Source organism: Dermacentor albipictus, chromosome 1 (assembly GCF_038994185.2).
Source record: "Dermacentor albipictus isolate Rhodes 1998 colony chromosome 1, USDA_Dalb.pri_finalv2, whole genome shotgun sequence".
NCBI classification, from domain to species: Eukaryota; Metazoa; Arthropoda; class Arachnida; order Ixodida; family Ixodidae; genus Dermacentor; species Dermacentor albipictus.
Window position 1 is genome coordinate 80,776,835 of NC_091821.1, and position 21,276 is coordinate 80,798,110.

A 21,276-nucleotide genomic window follows, 5' to 3' on the forward strand; every position below is an offset into this window, starting at 1 on the left:
CCAGGGAAACGCTAGCTTGCGTTTGCCCGCCATGCTGACAGCCCGACTCGCCACTGGTGATGCTCGGATTTTTCGCGTTTTCGGCAAGTTATTGGTCCATTTTTTCACCGTCAGAAGTACAATGAAGCTAGGGGCGCTGTTTTATTGCGATGCAGGTTGATTATGGTGAGCGACGAGCAAATTTCTAGACCAGCTTCCCCAAAGTCATCTTCCAGATTTAACATAGCTCCTCGCGTCGAACATGGCACCTACAATCGGAGGGACACCTCTTTAGTGCGTTTCGGCACGTTTCAGTGCCAGAAGCGCTCTTTAGAACGGTAAAACTGTTCATTGAGCGAACCCCGTGAAATTCTACGGAAAAAGTCTGCCTGCGGTCTTTTGGCCACTTTTCGGCATCCAAGAGACTGCTGTTTTCTGGCATCGCAAAGCGTCGGGAAAACTTTATTTTCGTGTGGATTCTATCACAGGGGACACCAACGACGTGATTGCTACTGAGGTTAACGTTTTGGGTGTGATGCACCGTGGAATTTGACAGCTTCTGTTCACTCTGCTGTAAATAGCTGGGAGCACTCGCTTGGTACCTATTAGCAGGCGGTCATTGGTTGTGGGTTTGATACTTTTTTGGTGTGTTCAGTGCCTGCAGGAGACTAATTCATCGGCAATAATAATTTGACATTGCATGCACAAAAGGGTCGCTGCCACTCGGAGGCGGTGATGCCTTCGCCGCCTCCGATGTCGGGCGCTTCAATGCTCGGATGTCAGCCGCTTTGAGTAATGCGGCCTAAAATGCATGCGTTTGAGTTGGGAGTGGAAGAAATTTCAAACAAAGTGATATTTCGAGCCAAGCGATTTTGTTATAACGAGGGATTACTGTACGACTGAAACAGGTCATATGCTGCCCGAGTTGCACACCTTCGAGGTGTCACCATCATGGTCGAAGCTTGTTACGAGAAAACATAGTGTTTTCTTTTACCCTCAAAATGTGCTTGCCATAGAGATAAGCGTGAAAGGAAATGTGCTACTTGCCACTCGGTGTTGGAAAGCCATGAATAGCTATCTATACACTGTAACATAGCAAAGGGATGACACATTGTGAACTCCACTGGAAATTGAGGAATAGCCCCTGAGTTTGGCACATCGTAGTGTTCGGAATTTCTTCGCAGACACACAGGTTTTTAAAGAAGGACGCTCTTTAATAGATAAATAAAAGAAAGAGTTCACAACAGCGTGACGACTGCCTTCCTTCGCGGCCGCCATCTCCTTCCCCTAAGTTACCAGCCTTGGCTTCCGATTCCGCTAACAGTAGGTGCTAAAATCGGAAGTAGTGGCGCCTCCGTGAACCTCCAAAATCAAATATAAACTGCGTGCCACAGTGACTTTGAGTAGGCAGGGCATTGTGGGCACACCCAGCTCCGCCGTTGCCTTTGCACTGCAAGGCATTGAATGACCAGATGCACGGCGAAACAGCATTTTTTATTGCCAATAACTCCGCTTTTGCTGAATGCATTGAATTACTTTCTGTGGCAAAGTATCTCTGAAATAGTCTATTTTAACTTCAGGTGCATTTCTCAACTTCGATAAAAAGTGGTTCTGGGCCCCTTTAGCAATAGCTGACTATAAGGTGGAATATGCAATCTTGAAATGCTAGCAAGAAAAATTGAGTAAGCTGTTTAAGGCCTTCTACGCCTTATAAAATAAAATCTGTAGATTTAATTTGCTGTTTTTGCTTCGTTTTTGTATATCAGAGTAACGAATGCTGCGTTGACTAAAGGTTGGCGACTAAACATGCGTAAAATTTCAACTGACACCTAGCCCTATTAGGCTTATCGTTTCAACATTGAACGTAAACCACAAATGTTTATCATGGATAGTCATTCCATTCTAGTAGGATTCCCCAATAAAAGTGCGAGACTCTGATTGGATGCATTATAATAAAGTAGTCTGTTTAATGCTTATAAAACTTAACTGTGGAAATAGACTATTGTAAGTCTATTTTGTGTGTATGACGTGCTCTTTGGCGCTGTATTAATGGATAACTGTAAAGGCACTTTGAATGTGCTTGAAATGTAAAAGGGGTGCATTTACAGAAATAATGCTGCATGGCTAATGTCTTGTTAGAAGGTTGGCTCTGACCTGCCTGCCAAATTAGCAGACTGGCAAGAGCTTTCACAGGGACTCCTTCTATATCAATTCTTATCCAGTATGAAATGCAAAAAGACATGGAGTGAGGCTAAATGGAAAAATTGGTTTCAGAGTGGCTCACTGCATTTAAGCCACCTGAAAAATTATTTACCTCATTTGACTCGCCTGGCTTTGTCGGGCATTGTGACCTGAGGCCACTAGTACTCCTGTTTAAGTGCTGCATTCGATGTCGTATGCATAAGTGATCAGTCATACCTCATGATCGCAAGCTGTATTTACCACAGGGACTCGCAGTGGTGCGCGTGGTTTGTGCTGTAGTAACACGTGATTGCTGTGGACTGGTGGTCCTATACCATGGCTACTCTGTCAGTAGCTTCTTTTTGAATCAGAAACGGCTAAACAATTTTCATGTTAGTACTCCACAAGCCTGAAGGTTCTTTTAGAGAACCTTCAAAAGATGAATCATTAGTTCGCCTAGTGGAGCAAGTAGCGGTAAGCTGCTTATTAAGCTGTAGCTGTTGGCTGTCTCGGCTCCATGCACTCGGCTGTGCATGGAGCCGAGTGAATGTTGGGAGTTTTCTATAGATGGTAGCGTGGGAGTATTTTGCTTGTAGAGAAAACTGGCTTGTTGCATTTGAACTGCACTGACACCTATTCTTGCCAATGAATCCACTGCTTTGCACTATGACACCTATTGAATAAAATATCTGGACTGTTTGCATTGCCTGGCCACACTGTGGAAATTAATTGGAAGTATTGGTAGCCTCCCTCATGATTACGTATCACATACACGTTAAAGAGTACTCCTAACCTAGCCTAGCACAGTAAATTCTGACAGTTTGAACTACAGTTTAGAAATACACCTGTTCCAACTGTGTAAAGTGTAGTCTCTGGACATTGATAAGTAGTGGGTAATTTGCAATGTCAGCAGGCAAATCATCTCCTCAGCTATTATAGCTATTCAACTAGCAATCAGATGCTTTACAGTTGTGAGTGAGCTTTTACAAGCTTGTCATTCTTAACCTCAGGAGATCTACAAAGACCGCAAGAAGTTCTCCAAGCAGGTGTTTGAGGTGGCCTCATCCGACCTCGTCAACATGGGCATCACGGTGGTATCCTACACCATCAAGGACATCAGCGATGACGAGGTATGCAAAATTTCTTTAGTTTTAAAAAATGTGTGGGACCGTTGCAGAGCTAGAAACACTGTTACTTTGCTTAACAATGATTTGTGAGAACATTTGTTTAAATAAGCTGTCGGAAATGTGGTATACTCGCAGACAGCTTTCTGTGTCTATGAAGGGAAAGCTATGCGGGCAGAGCTTTTGCACATATGTTACCGCACCAAGTAGTCTGCCAGCATTCGACAGTGCTTTTGGTTGCTCGGAACAGACGGTGAAGCTTCCACATGTGACAGTTTAGTGTTTGCCTAGGCGCTGAAAGGTAAAGCCGCAAAATAAGTAAACTTTTACATTCAGTAGTGTGTTATGTCTTATTTAATTGTTGCTAATGAGGTGTTTATTTTCCCTTCCCCATCCTAGACTAATGTGGACAAAAACACTTGACTCTTTTTCAGAAGTGCTATCACTTCAGTGCGCCTCCCTCCGTAGCTTTCCCTTTATAGCCACAGAAAGTTGTCTGCGAGTATAGTGTTCTGGCCATGCATTGGGTTCTCCACAACTTCAGGTTTGCTTTGAGCCACTGGCATTGACTTCATGAAGTGAACTTAGTGCAGCCAGCTGATAATGTGCTCAACCACTGTTGCCATTTAGTGGTCATACAGTGTGTTAAGTGCACTGATAAAATGAGATCAGTGCTGTGTTTGCAGACAAGGTTGGCCAATTGGATGGAAGGCTTAGGCTTGGATTGATCCCATTGTGATTTACGCTCATGAAATGTGCATGATGCATTCTCATGATGCAGTTTGTGCCATCTTTTCTCTGGATAACTTTGGTTCTTGCTGTCCTGTGCAATCAAGGAAATAGTTAAGCATAGTGCTTGTAAAATAATCTATGGAATATTCATGTACCATATATTATATTGTGTGAAGACCACGCCCGCACCTCTAATTTCTTTTTAAATATTTATGATGTATTGAGGAAAGCATTCATTAATGGGCGACTGCCTCCTTCCTGAGTGTGCACCTTGCCAGCTGCAGGCTGTGGTGAATGTTGCACTATCACACTATCTCTACATAGTATCTGTGTGGTACATAAAAGCACTTAATTAAAACACGTTGGTGGGCTAGTTGGTTTGAATCCATGATAGAATGTGTAAGCGCGACTGAATGAGGACATAGAAACAGATACAGAGACAGTGCTGTCTCTGTGTATCTGTTTCTTTGTACGTCCTCTTCCAGTAGTCCTTACACATTCTATCATGCATAAAAGCACATCACACAGCAGATGAGGATCCTGTTCAGTCTTGTTGCTTTTACACTGGATACTTAGTGGAAAACTTGCCAAATGAAAAGCATTGACATGAGATTCACATCCTGGCGCGCCTGCGGCTTGTCCTGTTGTACTTTAAAACTGTGTTAATATCTTTGTGCAGCATGACACCCCATGGAATTTTTCATCAGCAGTGCCTGATGGTGCATGCCACCCTGATTGCACGTGCACTATTTACCCAAAATTTGCTGCATTCCATTGCATAAATTTGTGCTGTAAGCTTTCGTCACTCCTATGCCTCCTGAAATGTATGCAGCTAGTATGAACTGTAACATTTAATTCACATTTCACATGACAAGTTTTTTTCATCGCACACAGCGTGGCACAATGGGACATCAGTGTGCGGCACATCAGGCTTCACCTTTGAACTGTGCGTTTCTGGGGTGAACTGTGAAAGGCTTAGCGTATTTACTATTTACTCCAATCTAACACACATTTTTCTGATAAAACGGGCCTAAAAATTGTGTGCTCGTTAAAATCTAGTGCAACCATAAATCTGCATTACCACATCGCCATCGGCATTTCAAAATGGCCGCTTCGTACGCACTTCAAGCCTAGCTGCCGTAGCTTCCTCCATGTGCTGCAGTACATGTGCTTAGGCAATGCTTCCTTCGGCTTAGGTTAGTGCACTGTCCGTCTTCCTGTTTTCTGCATTTGCTCTATCAGCATGGAAGTGCCGACTGCAAAAACATGCCGAGTTCATCATGATGCCGCAATTAAAAGGAAAGCGATCACTTGCGCGGAGGCGAACGGAAATCGGGCCACATCACGGGCAAGTTTGGAGTTCCCGAAACTTGCGTGCGGGACTGACGCAAACAGGAGAGGCGTTCTGCACTGGTGGTTGTTACGTACGGCGTAGCCCCTATCTTTGAAAGTGATCTGCAATAAAGACAAGAGTCTGCGCATCTAGGCGCACCACGCTGTGTTCTCGTCACTTAGTTCATGTTGGAGCGGGAGGCCACACAAAGATGAATTCCCTCGCTCCTGCTGCTACATTTCCTCGCTCCAGCGTTTTGATAGTTTCCTCGGTCATTGAGCGAGACGTGTTCACGTTTGCTTGTGTGCATGTGACACCATGCTTGTTAATTTAGCTGGTCAGTGAATGTTTAAAAGTTTATGCGGCCAATAAAACTACTATCCTTACTTTTTGTATAGCTGTCTACTAATTTGCTATCGTAATCGATGCTTCGCCTTTCAGGCGAAACTGCGACTTTTTTTATTTATCGCAACTTTAGTGCATTGGGCGTAAATCTTTTTCCAAATGAGAGAAAGTTGTATTTCTGTATGAAAGAATGAGGTGCGCAGTACTGTAAAGGACTTTTTTCTTTTTTTATGTCACGGCAAACGGGTGCGCATTACAATCGAGAGTATATTTTTTCCTTTTTCTGGTCGCAGAAAACAGGTGCGCGTTACAATCGAGGGTGCACTAGAGTAGAGTAAATATGGTATGTACCAGCAATCAGGATAGAGAAGTCAGTGGTCATGTATATGCTTGTCATGGTCATGACACAGTGGGAAAGCACATATGTTTTTCAATGCAGATACCCAATTGGTAACTTTTCACTCGTGTAGTAATCATGCCCCTAAAAACCCGGGCCAAAATTCAGGAAGAGCAACCCTTCCACAAAAATCTACTTTATTCATGTGGCTTACCCAATTTCTTCTGGTCATGCATGCTTATAAACACACTGTTTATGCACATTTGTACACATTTGGCATGCAGTCCTACAGTGTTTCACAAAAGCAAATACCGAAACATTCCAGCTCAAGCTGCTTTACTCTACCTACTTGCACAAGGCATACACAGGATACATATTGCCAAGCTGACATTTCCTCTATAGTTCAACATGGTGATCATGGAAAACGCTCGCGCATTTATTAATAGTGTACGCTCTTAATAGCTCTGTACTTGTCGCTTCTTCTTTTTCTTCTCTCTCTCTCTCTCTCTCCTTTTTCTTTCAGGGCTATTTGAGGGCACTGGGTATGGCCAGAACGGCAGAGGTCAAGCGAGACGCCCGCATTGGAGAAGCCGAAGCACAGAGGGACTCTCAGATCAAGGTGATCTCCTATGGCTTGTATGTAGAGTGACCCTGCTATGTTTACTTTTTCAACAGGCATGTGAAATGTAGGATTAGCATACTTCAAGGACATGAGCTTTAAAGTGTATGCAGGGTATTTCAGCTGTGTTCAAAATTGCAGTGCACATCAATATAAAGATAAGTACTGCTTGTCACGCCTTCTATGAAAATCGGAGCATCTGTTCATGTCTTCCAAATGGATTTTTCTCCCACAGGCAATAATTCACATGTACAGTCAAACCCACTTATAACGATGCCGGTTTTAACAATATATCGGTTGTAAAAATGAGAAGCTGCTGCACTGTCAACTTTTGTATGTTTTCCATGGGGAAATAACCCACGTGCTACTAGGTCCCGATGTGGCATTATCGATTATAACGATGAAGTCTGGCTGCTGAGTGTCCAAGCTGAAAGGTAGTGAAATGCGAAATCCTTGAAAAGAAAAAAAACGAGAAATTCGAGCTGCTGCACGACGGGCCGCTGCTCCAAGAGCCGCCGCGCACTCATTTTTCAGCCATATCCGCGCAGCTGTGTTCCTTTGCCCTTCCACCCCTCGGAACACGAATGGGCTGTACCCATAGCTCTACACCGCCCCACCCTCCGAAATACGAATGGACCGCACCAACTGCGCCACCAAGCAGATTGCTCGCATGTTGCTCACTGGCTCCTCATTCATCCTGTACTCCCCCCGCCGTCTCCCTGCTGCCGCTGAGCCATGCTCCCACAAAGGTTGCAGAAGATAGTGCTAGCCTTTCCTCCTTCCCTCAAAAACCACTTGTCTCCTCATTCAGTGCAGTTCTGCGAACAGCTTAATTCCTGGCCACGTGGTTTCTCAGCCTCGCTTGACTCTCTGCCAAAACGGAAGATGGCTGATCCACCTGCTGAGCATCGGCAATGCATGACGTTGCCAGTGAAAAGAAAGGGCGCGGCTATAGATTTGGAAACTAAGTGCTTGTAATTGATGAGATGACTGTTGAGAATGTGCTTACATCAGATAGCGACGGCGACAATGGCAGCGATGACATGGTTGGGCAGGCTGCCTCAACGTTGTCCTCATAGGAGGCTCGACAGATGGTTCAGTCCCTCCGGGGCTTTGTTTTTGCGAGGAACCTTCCACTTCACTATGTGGAGCACTTGGATGCCTTGGAGAAGGATGTCGGCAAGCATCGCATATAGCGTGCAAGGCTGATGAACATAGGCCTTTCTCGTGCAAGCCAGTGAGAAGTATGTGGTGAGATGCTTGTGGCGATCTCTCCTCAGTGTTTCTTATGGATTTCTCATGCTGACAGGCTGCCGCAGCAGCCTTCTCGCGATTTTTAAAAGGCCCCTTTCAGGGCCACCAAAGCACCGCCTTAGCGGTGCTCGCATATCGCTTGCCACCCATGTCACCTCTTTGCAGTTACAATCGTGTCACCTCTTTGCAGCTATAACAGTGGCATTCTTTGACACCGACAGCCGCAGCTTGTTACGCGCGATCGGAGCACCCAGGAAGCAGTTAAACGAGTGAACACAATCGGCAGCCAGATGAAGGAAATAGACGGTGGATGGGGAGGGGCATCAGCATCCCCGCCATTATAGTTTTTCTCACATCAGCTCTTCCATCCTCCTATTTCGATTTTTTTTCATGCAACCAGGTTATAACAGTTATTGGTTATAACAATGGAATTTTTGTGGTACTCGAATATTCAACTGTACCAACTTTTTGGGTAAAAGGTCTGTACAATGCTGTCAACTTGCAATATTCACAACCTGTAAATCTGGTTACCCCAAATGAATATTGTACAGTGCAATCCACTTTAAGTGATATTCTATGTATGTATTTCTAAAAGAGTCTCGTCAATGTGGAAAGTGGAATATTTGTAGAAGGTTGTAGATAAACACTGACTATTGTGACATTTACTCGGCCAAACCGAACTTCACATGCTATGTATTCTGGGATGTCTGATGCTGCGGCACTTAATAATGCTGAGGGCAGGTCTCTTCGAACATAGATCGCTCTGCTCAGTCCTGAAGATCGAGAGGATGTATAAACAAACGTAGTTAGCTAGTCTAAAAGTGTTGTCTACACTGGCCTCTGTAATACATAACACTGGAAAGGAGAGCTGAGCCACCAGTCTTCTAAAATCCGCACTCTTAGAGCGAAGACTATTCACGCTCCACTGGAATCTGGTGACATTTTGATAACAGTTAATCATGCCCCACCTGTGCTGTGGTTGACGTAGTTTTGCAATATCACTTGTTGCATCGACAATATGGGTTTGACCTCCAGGAGGTTATTAGCCTGTGGAATCACTGTAAAAGCTTACTGTGCTATCACCTTGCAGTGTGGCTGACACTGCAATGTGTCACAAGAGATCTGCCTTTTCGAAATGTACAGAGACAGGTGTACCAATGATTGCTGCTTCCACATGGGTACAATGATGCCTATGTGAATAAGCATCAGAACCCGTTGTAATTGCGTAGTGGCTTTGGTGTTGCGCTGCTAAGCCTGAGGGCACGGGATCAAATGCAGGCCACAGTGGTCGCATTTTCATGGAGTGAAATGCAAAAACTCCTTTTTGCCGTTCATTGGGTTCACATTGAAGAACCCCATATGGTCGAAATTAATATGGAGCCCTCTGCTATGGCCTGCCTGATCATGGTTTTGGTGTCTAAAACCCTAGAATTTATAATTATTAATCAGATATGCATGAAAAGCAGAGTGGCGGGCTCAGCAGAGAAGTTGACAGGTGCACCTGGGAGTGTGCATATTCTGTAAGAGTCCACCTCGTCGACTGTCAATTTCAGCTGCTGCTGATTGGCTGGAACTGAACTAGTGAACATGACACAGGCAAAAGGAGAAACTCTCTCCTCAAGTTTCATGCAAAATGGACAGTCAACTTGATCAAATCTTACAGAATACATTATGGCCTATTGTTGCCAGCCCTATCGCTGTAAAGTATCACTTGAGTTCTCGACAGTGCATTTGATATATATAGTGCATTAGTGGAATTGGAAGCATATTGCAGGATTTTACAGTGAAACCTCATTAAAACGTAGTTGGCGGAGTATGTGGATTGGATATGCACTAAGCGATATACTTCTGTCAAAGCAATGTAATATGATTGTGGTGAAAGTAAACTCGCGCTAATTAACCGACAATGGCAGATGAGCAGCATAGACTTACCGAACATAAAATAACTGTCTTAATTCTCACTCAAACACACTCAGATATGTTTTATTTGCAAGCAAGCAGTAAAAAATCTGATGTTCGCTCGAGGACATGGAAACCTTGCAACAAAGATGGCATCTTCATACTCAATAAGGTCACAAGCCAGTTTCTCTGAGGCCCCATTTCTTTGCGAACGTGGTCACGATGGTCAACGCATGTGCCGCGTCGGAAACGGAAGGGCCATCATCGATTTGCACGTTGTCATTGGGGACGACGTGGAAGCACCAGAACCTACCAGAGCAGGAAGCACGTCATGGCCACCATGTTTTGATCTCACTATCGGTGGTGAAGGTCTGTGCACCGCAATTTCATTATCCATAGTCTGCACAAGCATTTCGCCAATTCCACACTTGTACGCTCTGTATAATAAATTACTACTCACTAACGTTTGGCATGCGGGGAGCGACTTTGTCTTAAGTGGTAAGCCAATATGTTAAGTTCAATGGTGGCAGGGTGCAGGATTCATTATGACTATATTTAAGCCTGTATTACTTACTAAGCAGGTACGTATTAACCCTCTGACGGTCAATGACGTAAATATACGGTGCTGCAAACAAGTCCGAAAATAGTCAATGCCGTATATTTACGGCGCCGTCTGTACGTTTAAAAAGCACGCCAATTTCTTAACCTTTTCTTTTCTGTCATGTGCTGCCACTATGTGGGAATACAGTGAATTTTTTTCGCGTGCCTACCTCTCACAGTTTTCGTTGCATCGTTTGTTTTAGCGCTAGTTTGCTCCCGTGCATCTATATACTACCGCTCACGCATTGGCGCGCGCGCAGGTGGGCAGCCGTTTGGATTTTGTTTCACTGGTGGTTTTGGCTTTTTGCGCTTATGAAACTGATGGCTATCTTGTTCCTAATCGCTCAAAAAAGCGACCGCTTATTTCTCGCTCATTTAGTGCTCACAGGGGTGCACATAGGAAGAATGCCACCGTGCATGCGTTTCCGTTTCTATTCTTTTTTTTAGGACTGGCGAAAACTGATTGCCCTAGCTGATTGGCGATAAGATGAAGATTAGCAGAAGTTTGTCACACGTGTTGCTTTTTTTGATGGGCACACAACCAATTTTCTTGAGTGCACGCACCTATGCAGTTCGATTACACTATGAGCGTACGTAATTGTGTAAGAGCAGGAACATTTGAGGCTTTCAAAATATTCTCGTGTGTGGATTTTCAAAGCCTTGAACTATGTGCATAACAATGCATAACGTTTTTAATTCTGAGAAGTTTATTTCCTTTTTTATTGTTATTCATGAATGAAGAGTGCATATATACCAACACAAAAATTTTGTCTCACTTTACGGTCAATCTAGAAAAATCACGGTAAATTTTTTTCGAAATAAGTCCCTAAGAAGAATTGAAATCTGCAATAAAAAGATCGACCCTTGGCAGTCGCATATGGCGAAAAAAATCGACCCTCGAAGGGTTAATGAGGTTTTACTGTAATAATCAAAACACAGTGCCAATCTGTTGCCTGCAGTCACTGTGTTGACTCTGCAAGCTAAGCGCTGCAATCATTCACTGCGTGCACAACCAGAAATGGCATGGACATGAAAAGGCGCTCACACAAATGCATATAGCAGGTGTCCCAGCAAAGTATGAATTCAGTTTCACTTTATTATTCATTCAAGATATATAGTTGGTTGTTAGTAGTACACAGGCGAGGGTCCCAAATTCAGACTGCAGCGGGACCCTTGGTTAACAAGATTGGTACAAAATGATTAATTAATACAGCAGTGTAAAATTATGCAATCTATATGTAAATAAAAAGTGAGCGAAGTGGTGAAAAGGAACACATTCGATTTTATACAAGGAGCCATACATGTAAAATAAAAAATTTCGTACATTACCAATCTAAATTGTATAAACCTATTTACCAGATGAAGTACACAATTTATATACAAAGTAAATTAATCACGACAACTAGTTATACAAAATGAAATTTTAAGTTCATATTTGAATGCATGCAATAATCTTGGTGTAAGGGCATGGGGTAAGTCATTCCACAATTTAATCGCCGAGAAGGAGGAAGTCATTTTGCCATAGTTCGTGTTGCGTTTAGGTACCTAATAGAAAGTTGAGATTATGGGCAAACCTAGTGCTATTGGTATTTGTGAACAACCTAGTCTATGAATTGGAACGCAAGCTGTAAAGTAATTTAAATTGTGATAAGCAAATGAAATTTAAACAAGCCTGATATAGGAGGAATGAAGTTAGCTTGAAGGAGCAGAGCAGCATTAGAGTAAAAATAACGGTTGGTAATAATGCAAATGGCGTGATTCTGAATGTGCTGTATGGACAAAAGGTGACAGTTATTTGTATTTCTCCTCGAAGTAATGCCATATGTGATCTATGCATGAATGCAAAGTATAAAGACAATAAGGCGTGAACAGAAAAAAATTAACAAGATTTAATGAGAGCTCTTATACCAAAAGTAGTTTTTTGCTTAACATAAGCAATATTATTATTAAACTCCAAGGTAGGATCTAATTTTATGCCAAGGAAAATTACACAATCAGCCGCTGGGATTAAACGATGGCCTATGGATACTTGCGGTAGATAAGGGAGAATTCTTTGAGATGTTTTAAAAATCGTGAACTGAGTTTTAAGCGGGTTCAAAATTTGGTTGTTTAAAAAACATCATTGAATAACTTTGGTCAATTCGTTGTTCAGCTTAGTGATTAGCGTTGTTAACGATTTGTGCGACATATGCTATATATGCAACATATGTCATATAGGCATATGTTGCCTTGAAGAAAAGACCACTTGTCGAAATGCTGGCTCCTGCTTTCACCTTGTTCTCGGTTTGCTTGTCTTGAATTTCCATCTCCCGCCTTTCCCTTGTTTTCCTTGTTTTTCATGATAAAGTCTCTTACATTCTTTTAGGTTATTCAACAGATTACTATATTTTTATACCCAAGTTTTAGACACACATTGCATGGCTGTATTTTTAGTTTTTCTATATCGATTATCTTCCTTTCGCATACTAGTTAACAAACCTTTTGTTAACCAGGAATTATGCGGAAATTTAAATATTTTCTTGCATTTACAGTTTTAGTATTTGCATACACAGCTTTAAGAAACAAGGAGCAGAAATTCTCTAGTGCTCTTTGAGGATCACGCAAGTTCCCAATGGAAGTCCAGTCAGTATCATGAATTGTATTCTTGAAGTTGTCCTGATTTAAGCTAGAAGTAAAATGGCAGTGTTATAGTGAGGTAGTTTTGCAGCGAAAGTTAAAAGTATGGGAAGATGATCAGTGATAGTTGGCAATGTGTGCTTAGTTGGCAATTTCTGCTCGCAGATTGTACTAGATCAGTGGTGCCACGCAGCAGCAGGTACCGTGTTTCAAAAGAGTGCCACCGGTTCTCACTTACCGTAAAATCCTGAGAGATAGCCCATCTAAATTCGAAAGAAAATGAGTGAAAATATGAGGTGGGCTAACTTTTAGTGTTGTGCGTAACTTTTAGGTGGGTAATTATCAGTTACTTTAAACCAGGAGCTTAGTCAGAAGTGGGTTATCCTTCGGGGGTTGGGCATCTCTCAGTATTTTACGGTAGTAGGCTGTTGTACAGACATGCACACATGCACTGGGAAATAAGTTCATGCATTGTCTGCTCTGCCGCTGTGCTTCCCTCCCTTAGTTAGGGTAGCCTACACTAATAATATAGCCCACATCAGCATGGCTTGTTTAGCAGAATTTCAGTTTTATCTTATCTGAAACCCATTTACCAAGAGAAAAAAAATGTAAACTGAAAATTTGTTGTAGTCCATGCGGTGTAAATAAATTCTTGTTAGGTTTGCTTTCTGCCTATCTATTGCAAAAATTGATGTTGCTGAAGTAGCTGACTGTCATGAACAATATTGTTATAAGCCATTACTATGAAATGGATTGCACTGTACCTGAACTAAGCATTAACCTTGTAATGCTGAATGTATCATATTTATGTATCTGACACATTGAGTTTGATGCCTCACAATGCTGACTGAAGAGCAAGAAATTTAATGCAGAGCCCATGTTTCATGCATCTCAATCCTATGTATGGGGTATCCCGGTAGAATGCAGAAACATTGCTCCAACATAGGAGCTGCTGCATAGTTTAAAAGTATTAAGAATTAAGCCTTAAACTAAACGTTCAAACAGCAAATAAATGGAAAGATGCATTATGCATTATTCAAAGTACTAAATTTCAAAATTTATTCTTGGTTTGGAGGACAGATTCAGCTCAGTGAAAATGTACCTTGCCTTTGGTCATGTCACAAAAGCAGACAGCAGCCATTTAGACTGCATGAAAGTGAACACTAAATCAGGCACACTGCAGGGTGTTATTTTAGACTGCAATCCATAATATAATTTGCCTAGAGGTATTTAGTTGTTGCCAATTTGCTCTGAAAACCAGTTGCATCGAAGTGAGAATTTGATCATTTTTGTATTGGATCAAAATTGTGTTGTTATATGCAACTTATTTTTGCATCGTGACAGTGAAAAAATTTATATTTTTAATGTGACTGTTATAATTGACGTAGATTGTTGTGTGGTTTAACAGTAGACAGGTACTGTATGTACAGCATGTTAGTGCAAACAGTAACTCCAGTTCCCTTATTTCTTAGGAAGCCCTGGCTGAGGAAGAGCGCATGGCGTCACGCTATCTCAATGACACTGAGATAGCCAAGGCTCAACGTGACTTTGAACTCAAGAAAGCAGCTTATGACATGGAGGTTAACACCAAGGTTAGTGATGTTTGTTATCTAGCGTATTTCTGGTGCAATGACATACCATTGCACCATACACAAAGCATGGTAGCCATCAAGCCCTCTAAATGTTGCATTTTTATATACCACGATTACACTTCACCTGTCAAGGAGCAGCTGTTTTTTGTTGCTAAGACATTAGTCTGAGCCTGGTTTGATGCCCACATTTTAAGTGCCCTAGAACACCAGCTGAGATCTGAGCACATTAGCTTCAAATAGTTAGTCTCAGTGCACTGATGCCACTTGTGCATGTCAGATGGCATTTAGTGCAGTGCCTTTTGCATAAGCTGGTGAACTTTCTCATGAGACTCATTGTCCTTGATATGCTCGGTGTGCAATGGTCTATATTTTTGGTTTGACACAAATATGGTTCGTTATATCCATTGGTAGAGCAATTTTACTTGGTAAAGAAGTACTGACACAAAATTCATTGGGCTCTGTTTTTTTGTGCTCGATGAGCAGCTATTGACCCAGTGATCAGGCTAAAGAAACGCATTTAATTCAGCATATGACGATTGTTTAGTTATATGCTCGTATCTCATGACCAGTCGTGGTTTCGATTTTGGTGATCATGTGAGTGTGCAGACCTATGACTCACACTAGCGCACAATCTACCATGCCATCTGTGTTCCTGTTCTGTCTGCTAGTCTGGTGACAAACCTGTGCATTGCTGCACCATTTTAATGCTTGATTGGACAGAAGTTTATGATGCAGCATGATCTCGGCATTAGATTTAGCATGTCCAAAAACTTCTTGCTATTTGTGGTTTGCTGGGTAACCAAAGCAGTGTACAGCAGGCACAACGGTGGTAGCGACATCTGGTGATGCAGTGCCTAACCAGAGAGCACACAAAACTAATGCTGAAATTTGCATATCCTAACTGCTGGCATAAGGGGTTGGTATGTAATCACATCAGGGTGATTCCACGACAGATCAAATATGCATATTCACTTGATTTCTTTGTTTTGTCTGATCTTTTTATGTCATGTAGGAATATTCAAATTCCAGGGAACTCAAGTTTTTATTCCTGAAAAGCGTTCCCAGCAAGCCAAAAAAATATTTCAAGGTGGCAGCGCGAGCGTCCTGCCATTGCTTACCACAATATTTTCCAATTTCACAGCTGAATTAAATGCAAACTAAGAACATTGCGTCAAAAACCTCTTCTACTCATTTTAATACACTTCACAGTAAATTAGTTCCATGCGTTTTGTATGCTGTCCATAAATGAAAAAAATGTTAAAATTCCGAACATGGCCCAAATCAGAAAGATTTTATAACTTTGATGCATTTTGGCACATTTTCTATTTCACACAGAAACTTGAAATAAGTGTCAAACATAAAATGTCTTCGCAACATATACATAAATTATCTTCCTACATTAAACATAAGAGCCGAAGAAAAATAGTTAAACAAGTTTTTCCCAAAAACTCAATTCAACAAATAAAATGAAAGGCAGTTCCAATTTTTGAAAACCATTTGGATAAGTCCACTTATGTCGGGCAGAACATGAGTGCGACATGAGTGCTTTATTCACAAAATATGGCATATACATACACATGCGCGCAGCACTCACTTACGCACGCGCAGCACTCACGCACTCTCGCTCGCGCGTGCACGCACACATTCGCGTGCGCACTCACTCGCGCACGCACGCACTCACTCACTCGCACGCGCACACACACATACGCGTGCACGCACGCGCACACACACACACACATACTCACGCGCGCACACTCACTCATGCGCGGGCACACACACTCACTCATGCGCGTGCACACTCATGCGCGTGCACACTCATGCGCGTGCACACTCATGCACACACACTCACTCATGCACACACACTCACTCATGCACGCACACACTCACTCATGCACGCACACACTCATGCACGCACGCACGCACACACTCACACATACACACATGTGCACGCGCTTGTGTGTGTGTGTGTGTGTGTGTGTGTGTGTGTGTGTGTGTGCGCGTGTTCAAAAAAAGATTTTGCGCACACTGCTGCACCGTTCTTGCTCAAATTTTGTAGAGCGATCGCATTTTGGCGTCGGCTTTGTTGAGCATGCTGGCTTAGTGCCGCGATGACTCATTTTGTTTTGTTAACATTTACTCTTTCAAAAAAAGAAAAGGCAACAGTTGCCACAAATGAAGGAAGGCTTACCTAGCTTTTTTATTGTGGCAAGGGCAGACCCAAGAGAGGATAAGCTTGACACTAGTTGTCATGCTTGAACAAATTTAGTGCCTGTCCTTTGCAGTTAGTATTCAAAAGGGTTTAATCACCGTCAGCTGGCTAGCAGCAGTTCTCACAACAGACAGTTCATGTCTGCTTCACTGATCATGGGCACATATTCACACATGCCATGACTGAATTCCCGGCACACGCAGCACTGACTCCACTCCACTGACTCCTGCTAACGATGCTCCTCAATGTCTGCAGCAGGCGCGTGAAGCAGGGCCACATTCTTGGGGTTGCCGACAAGTTGGGAGACCTTCTCATGTGCCGATTTAATGAAAGCGGTGCTCCCAGACCTGGGGTTGTGCAGGAGAGCTTGGTGCTTAAGGAGTCTACCCGCGCCGTCACAGGCATTGTTCCCATGCCCAGTAGCCTTGCGGGTGTATACTTGAGTGGCACAGCTATTTTTAAAATGGCTTGCTGCACCATTGCTAACATAAAAAAAAGGAAAGGCAACTAGGAAATAGTGCGAGGATTGCTTACAAATTTACTGTAAAGCATTAGGCGCAGCCAAGAAGAAATATTATTCGCGAGACTTGCCCTCACTTATTAGGAATAATCTGAAAAAATTCTGGTATATGTCTCCCTATAATAAGTCTACTACAGTCGCCGACCGTTTACAGTGAAACCTCGTTAAACCGTAGTCGGCCGGAGCTCGGAAAAAGTACGTACTGTTACGTTTCGCCTACGACGCGCGGTAAAGCCAGCGCGGATGCAACGTACGCCGGAGCTTCGTTCCAAGCGGCGGACATTTTGGCCCGTTCGGAGCGGCCGCGAGCGCGCCCCGCCGAGCGCGTCCCGGCATGTTCAGTGCCACGTGTCTTTGTGTGTGCGTGTGTGTGTGTGTGCCCACGCTTGTCAAAGCGCGGCAGCCGGGGAGAGGAGCTCCCCCAGTGTGAAGCGAGGAGGTCTGTCCGGCGCCGGCCCGGCTGATGCGTCACCTCCTTGTCCCAACGTGTCTATCAGTCCGTCCGTCGCCGCTGTCACGTGGTGTCGTCCCATGACCTTCCCTCTTGCTCTCAACTCCGAGAGTATAAGAGCAGCTGCCCCCGGACGCCAGGAGAGAGGCTCCGTTTTCTTCTGTTGAGTAACGTGCTCTCCCGTCTCTCTACTTCGGTCGACCTGACCGCCCGCTCTTTGCGATGCTAGAATAAACAAGTTGTTCTGTTAGCAGTCGCCCCATGCTTTGCTGGGACCTTCGGATGCTTCCAGTGTGCCCCAGGCCGCCAGGCCAACGCTACCCTTGGGGCTTGCGACCCATTTGCAACAACGGGCGCCAGCGGTCCGATTGCAATACCGGGTGTCAGCACTGAGGTTCCAACAGCTGGTGACATCGCTGAGATTCCAACAGCCGGTGCCATCGGTGCGGATCAAACAGTACTAAACGGTAGTACTGTTTAAGCGAAATAGCATGAGATCGCCCACTTACCTGTCGAAAACGTAACTCAGAGAGAGTGCGATGAAAGGGGAAAAACATGCAGTATTTATGCACTTCGCGGGACATAAATGTTATTTTCATTTGATATCGCGGCGGCCTAGCACGACGACAGCGGCCTCAAACTTACTGAAGCTGCGTGCCAGCTTCTCAGCCAGCCCCCCTCCTCTCGGCAAACACTCGTACGGCATTTTCCTCGTTGGCGTTACGTATTCTCCGTGCACGCGCGCAGTAGTGCTGCATAAGTCCCGGGGCGCCTTTTTCATTGCCGGGTGCCGGAGTTCGGAAAACTTTTCGTTTGGAATAGTTACGTTATCGCGCCCCTGTTCTCCTTGCGACGATCGCATTCGTGAGGCTGACGTAACGCGCAGCTTCTGCCACTGTCGGGCCTGAATAGCCTGTGCTGTCGCTTTCCGTGTCGTCCTCATCACTGTCGCTAGTTGACACTTCGGAAACAACAGCGGCAGCGATGGTGAAAAGTCGAACCTCGTAGCCGACATCTCTTCGCGGTCGCAGCAGCGCTGCCGAGCAACTTCACATTCCAAATGCCACACACTATAGTCAACAGCAGATCCATATCGCGGGCCAGCGCCGACTTCTTCGTGTCACGTTCGGTAGCACGGACGATGTCTAATTTTTCTTCTATGCTGAGCACCCGGCGTCTTTTTTTATCCTAGCTTCGGCATGACCCGAGTCCTCGCTTGCACGACGCCACAACGCTCTCCGGCACGGCGTCCATGCGGCGTCGAAATGATGTTGATGTTGATGCGGCTTCACGTGCAAACGCACAGGGCGCTTGGAGGCCGTTGTACCGATCTCTGAGGCTTGTTGTTCTGCCGGGCCGCCCGATGGAGACGACGCACCGCCGTGTTCGCGCGACGAAAAGTGGAAACACTACGTTTTAACCGATGCGTACGCAATAAGCTGGTACGGTTTATGCGGATACAAAATACATTATGTTCAATGGCCGCTGAGTCGGGGAATTGACTTTACTACTTTTAAACCGAAACTACTGTTTAAGCGGGTACGGTTTAACGAGGTTTTACTGTATTCGGACCTCACGTGGACTGCAGAAATGTCCGAATAAACAGGTGTCCGAAAAAGCAGATTAAGCAAAAAAAAGGAAATCCTTTATTTCCACGTGCTTATTCGGGCTCGGCAGTAGGTTTGAAGAAATCGTGAATGTGCCATTGCACGCTGTTCCTTTTACGCGCAATCAAATACGGTAAGCCTGAATCTCGGAGAGGGTCGTACGGTCACTATAGGTGGCTGAAAGCACAGTCATTGCTTGTACATGCTCCGCATGCAACGGCAGCGTAACACACAGTGCGTCGTCTTCCGACTCGGAGTCATCGTCCGGCGGTGCAGCGGAAACCTGATGATCTCGCCATCGTCGAGTTCTGCGCATGTCAGTACAGCAGTATCAGCACCTGTGAAACTGTCAAATGAGACGGTGTCCAGAATCGCAATGCAGCAACCACTGCGCAGGTCTCGGCAGAACATTTTTGGCATCAGTAGGGAGCACATCAGGAGGCAACAAATCCTAGGCGTCCCGGCACTCACGTGCCGGCATTCCCCAGCGCAGTCTGCGCGAGCACTGTTGGCGTCATTAGACACTTGATGCGATGTTTTCATATGCCGCGTGGCATCACCGCAACCTTGACACAGCACACAAAGCAAACATCACCACGCCGTCACGCTGACACCAGTTGCACAAACGAAAAACGTGGCCTTCTCGCAGCATCGTGCACGAAGAAAGAAACAAATCAGCTGCTGGTTTGCCTTTACATGGCTTACTAAGCTGAGACTGGAACTGCTGTAGCTACGAACCAGGCAGAAACGATGATGATGAGCGGGGATTTGCAGGAGTGCCACTTCGTGGGGCAGCAAGGAGGCTCCGTTCAAAACAAAAATGTCATTCAGCAAGTCGAACCATGCACCGGTCAGAGTCGGTGCATGGTGCTCTTGATCGAGTTGGCTTAAGGAGTGTCCGAAAAATCAGACGAGAGGTCGCAAGGTGTCCAAACTTTGGGCAGTTATTATATTGGGCAGTTGAACTTTGGGCAGTTGTTATATTGTCGAAAAATATTGCGGTAGGCAATAGGGATGCTCGCGCTGCCCCCTTCGCATTTTTTTGGCTTGCTGGGAACCCTTTTCGGGAATGAAATTTTCAGTTCTGTGCAGTTCGAATATTCCTAGATGACACATAAAAAACCAGACAAAATAAAAATATCAAGTGGACATGCACATCTTATCTCATTGAATCGCCCATAATCATAGGCATACCATACTTTTATGTAGTTGCTTTTGACAATTAACACTACCACAAGAACAAATTATTCAAATACATTGTACAGTAGAATCTTGTCAATTCGAACTCCAAGGGACAGAAATTTATTTTAATAAACTGAAGTTTGAACTAAGGAAATCCGCTTTAAGTATAGCGGCTGATAATTGTGTGGTACAGCACCCAATACCTGAACTTTCACTGGGCTCACATTAAAAAGATGTTATCTTTCCTCCATCAGTGCATGACATGTGTGGGAAGAAGGTTTCGTATGAAGTCTAAGTGCGATAAGATTGTGCCTTGCGCGCCGTTTTCCGTGGGTCTAAGGGAAAACATGCGAAGGCTAGCAGAGAATGATGGTTGCTTGATGTACGCTGTACTCCTGCATGCCGAATGTTCGAGATAACGTGATCAAGCAAGCGCTAGGAGTAGGACGGAAGAGGCATTGGTGAGGCGTGCTGTAACGTAATCAAGTGCAAGCTGGGGGCTCTTTTCTGCTCCTTTAAAGTCCTGATAGGAACGGAAGGCGTGTGCTGCTCTTACTCTCATTCTGTCTCGGCTCTTTCCTCGTCATTTTTATAGAACGTGACATTATGATAGCTAAGAGCACATCGAATGCGAAAAGCAGGGTATGGGAGAAAGAGTACCATTGCATGGTTTTCGTAGTTCAAATTCGCGAGAGT

At 44.3% G+C, this 21,276-nt stretch overlaps 1 protein-coding gene across 1 annotated transcript in view; it reads left to right on the plus strand.

Annotated features, from left to right (window-relative positions):
- Flo1 (flotillin-1) overlaps window positions 1-21,276 on the plus strand; it is a 98,176-nt gene that overhangs the window by 15,226 nt on the left and 61,674 nt on the right. Inside the window, exons 5-7 of the mRNA XM_065439113.2 lie at window positions 3,171-3,290; window positions 6,555-6,650; window positions 14,492-14,611. Of these exons, the coding sequence (XP_065295185.1) occupies window positions 3,171-3,290; window positions 6,555-6,650; window positions 14,492-14,611 (336 nt within the window). The remainder of the gene's footprint in view (window positions 1-3,170; window positions 3,291-6,554; window positions 6,651-14,491; window positions 14,612-21,276) is intronic.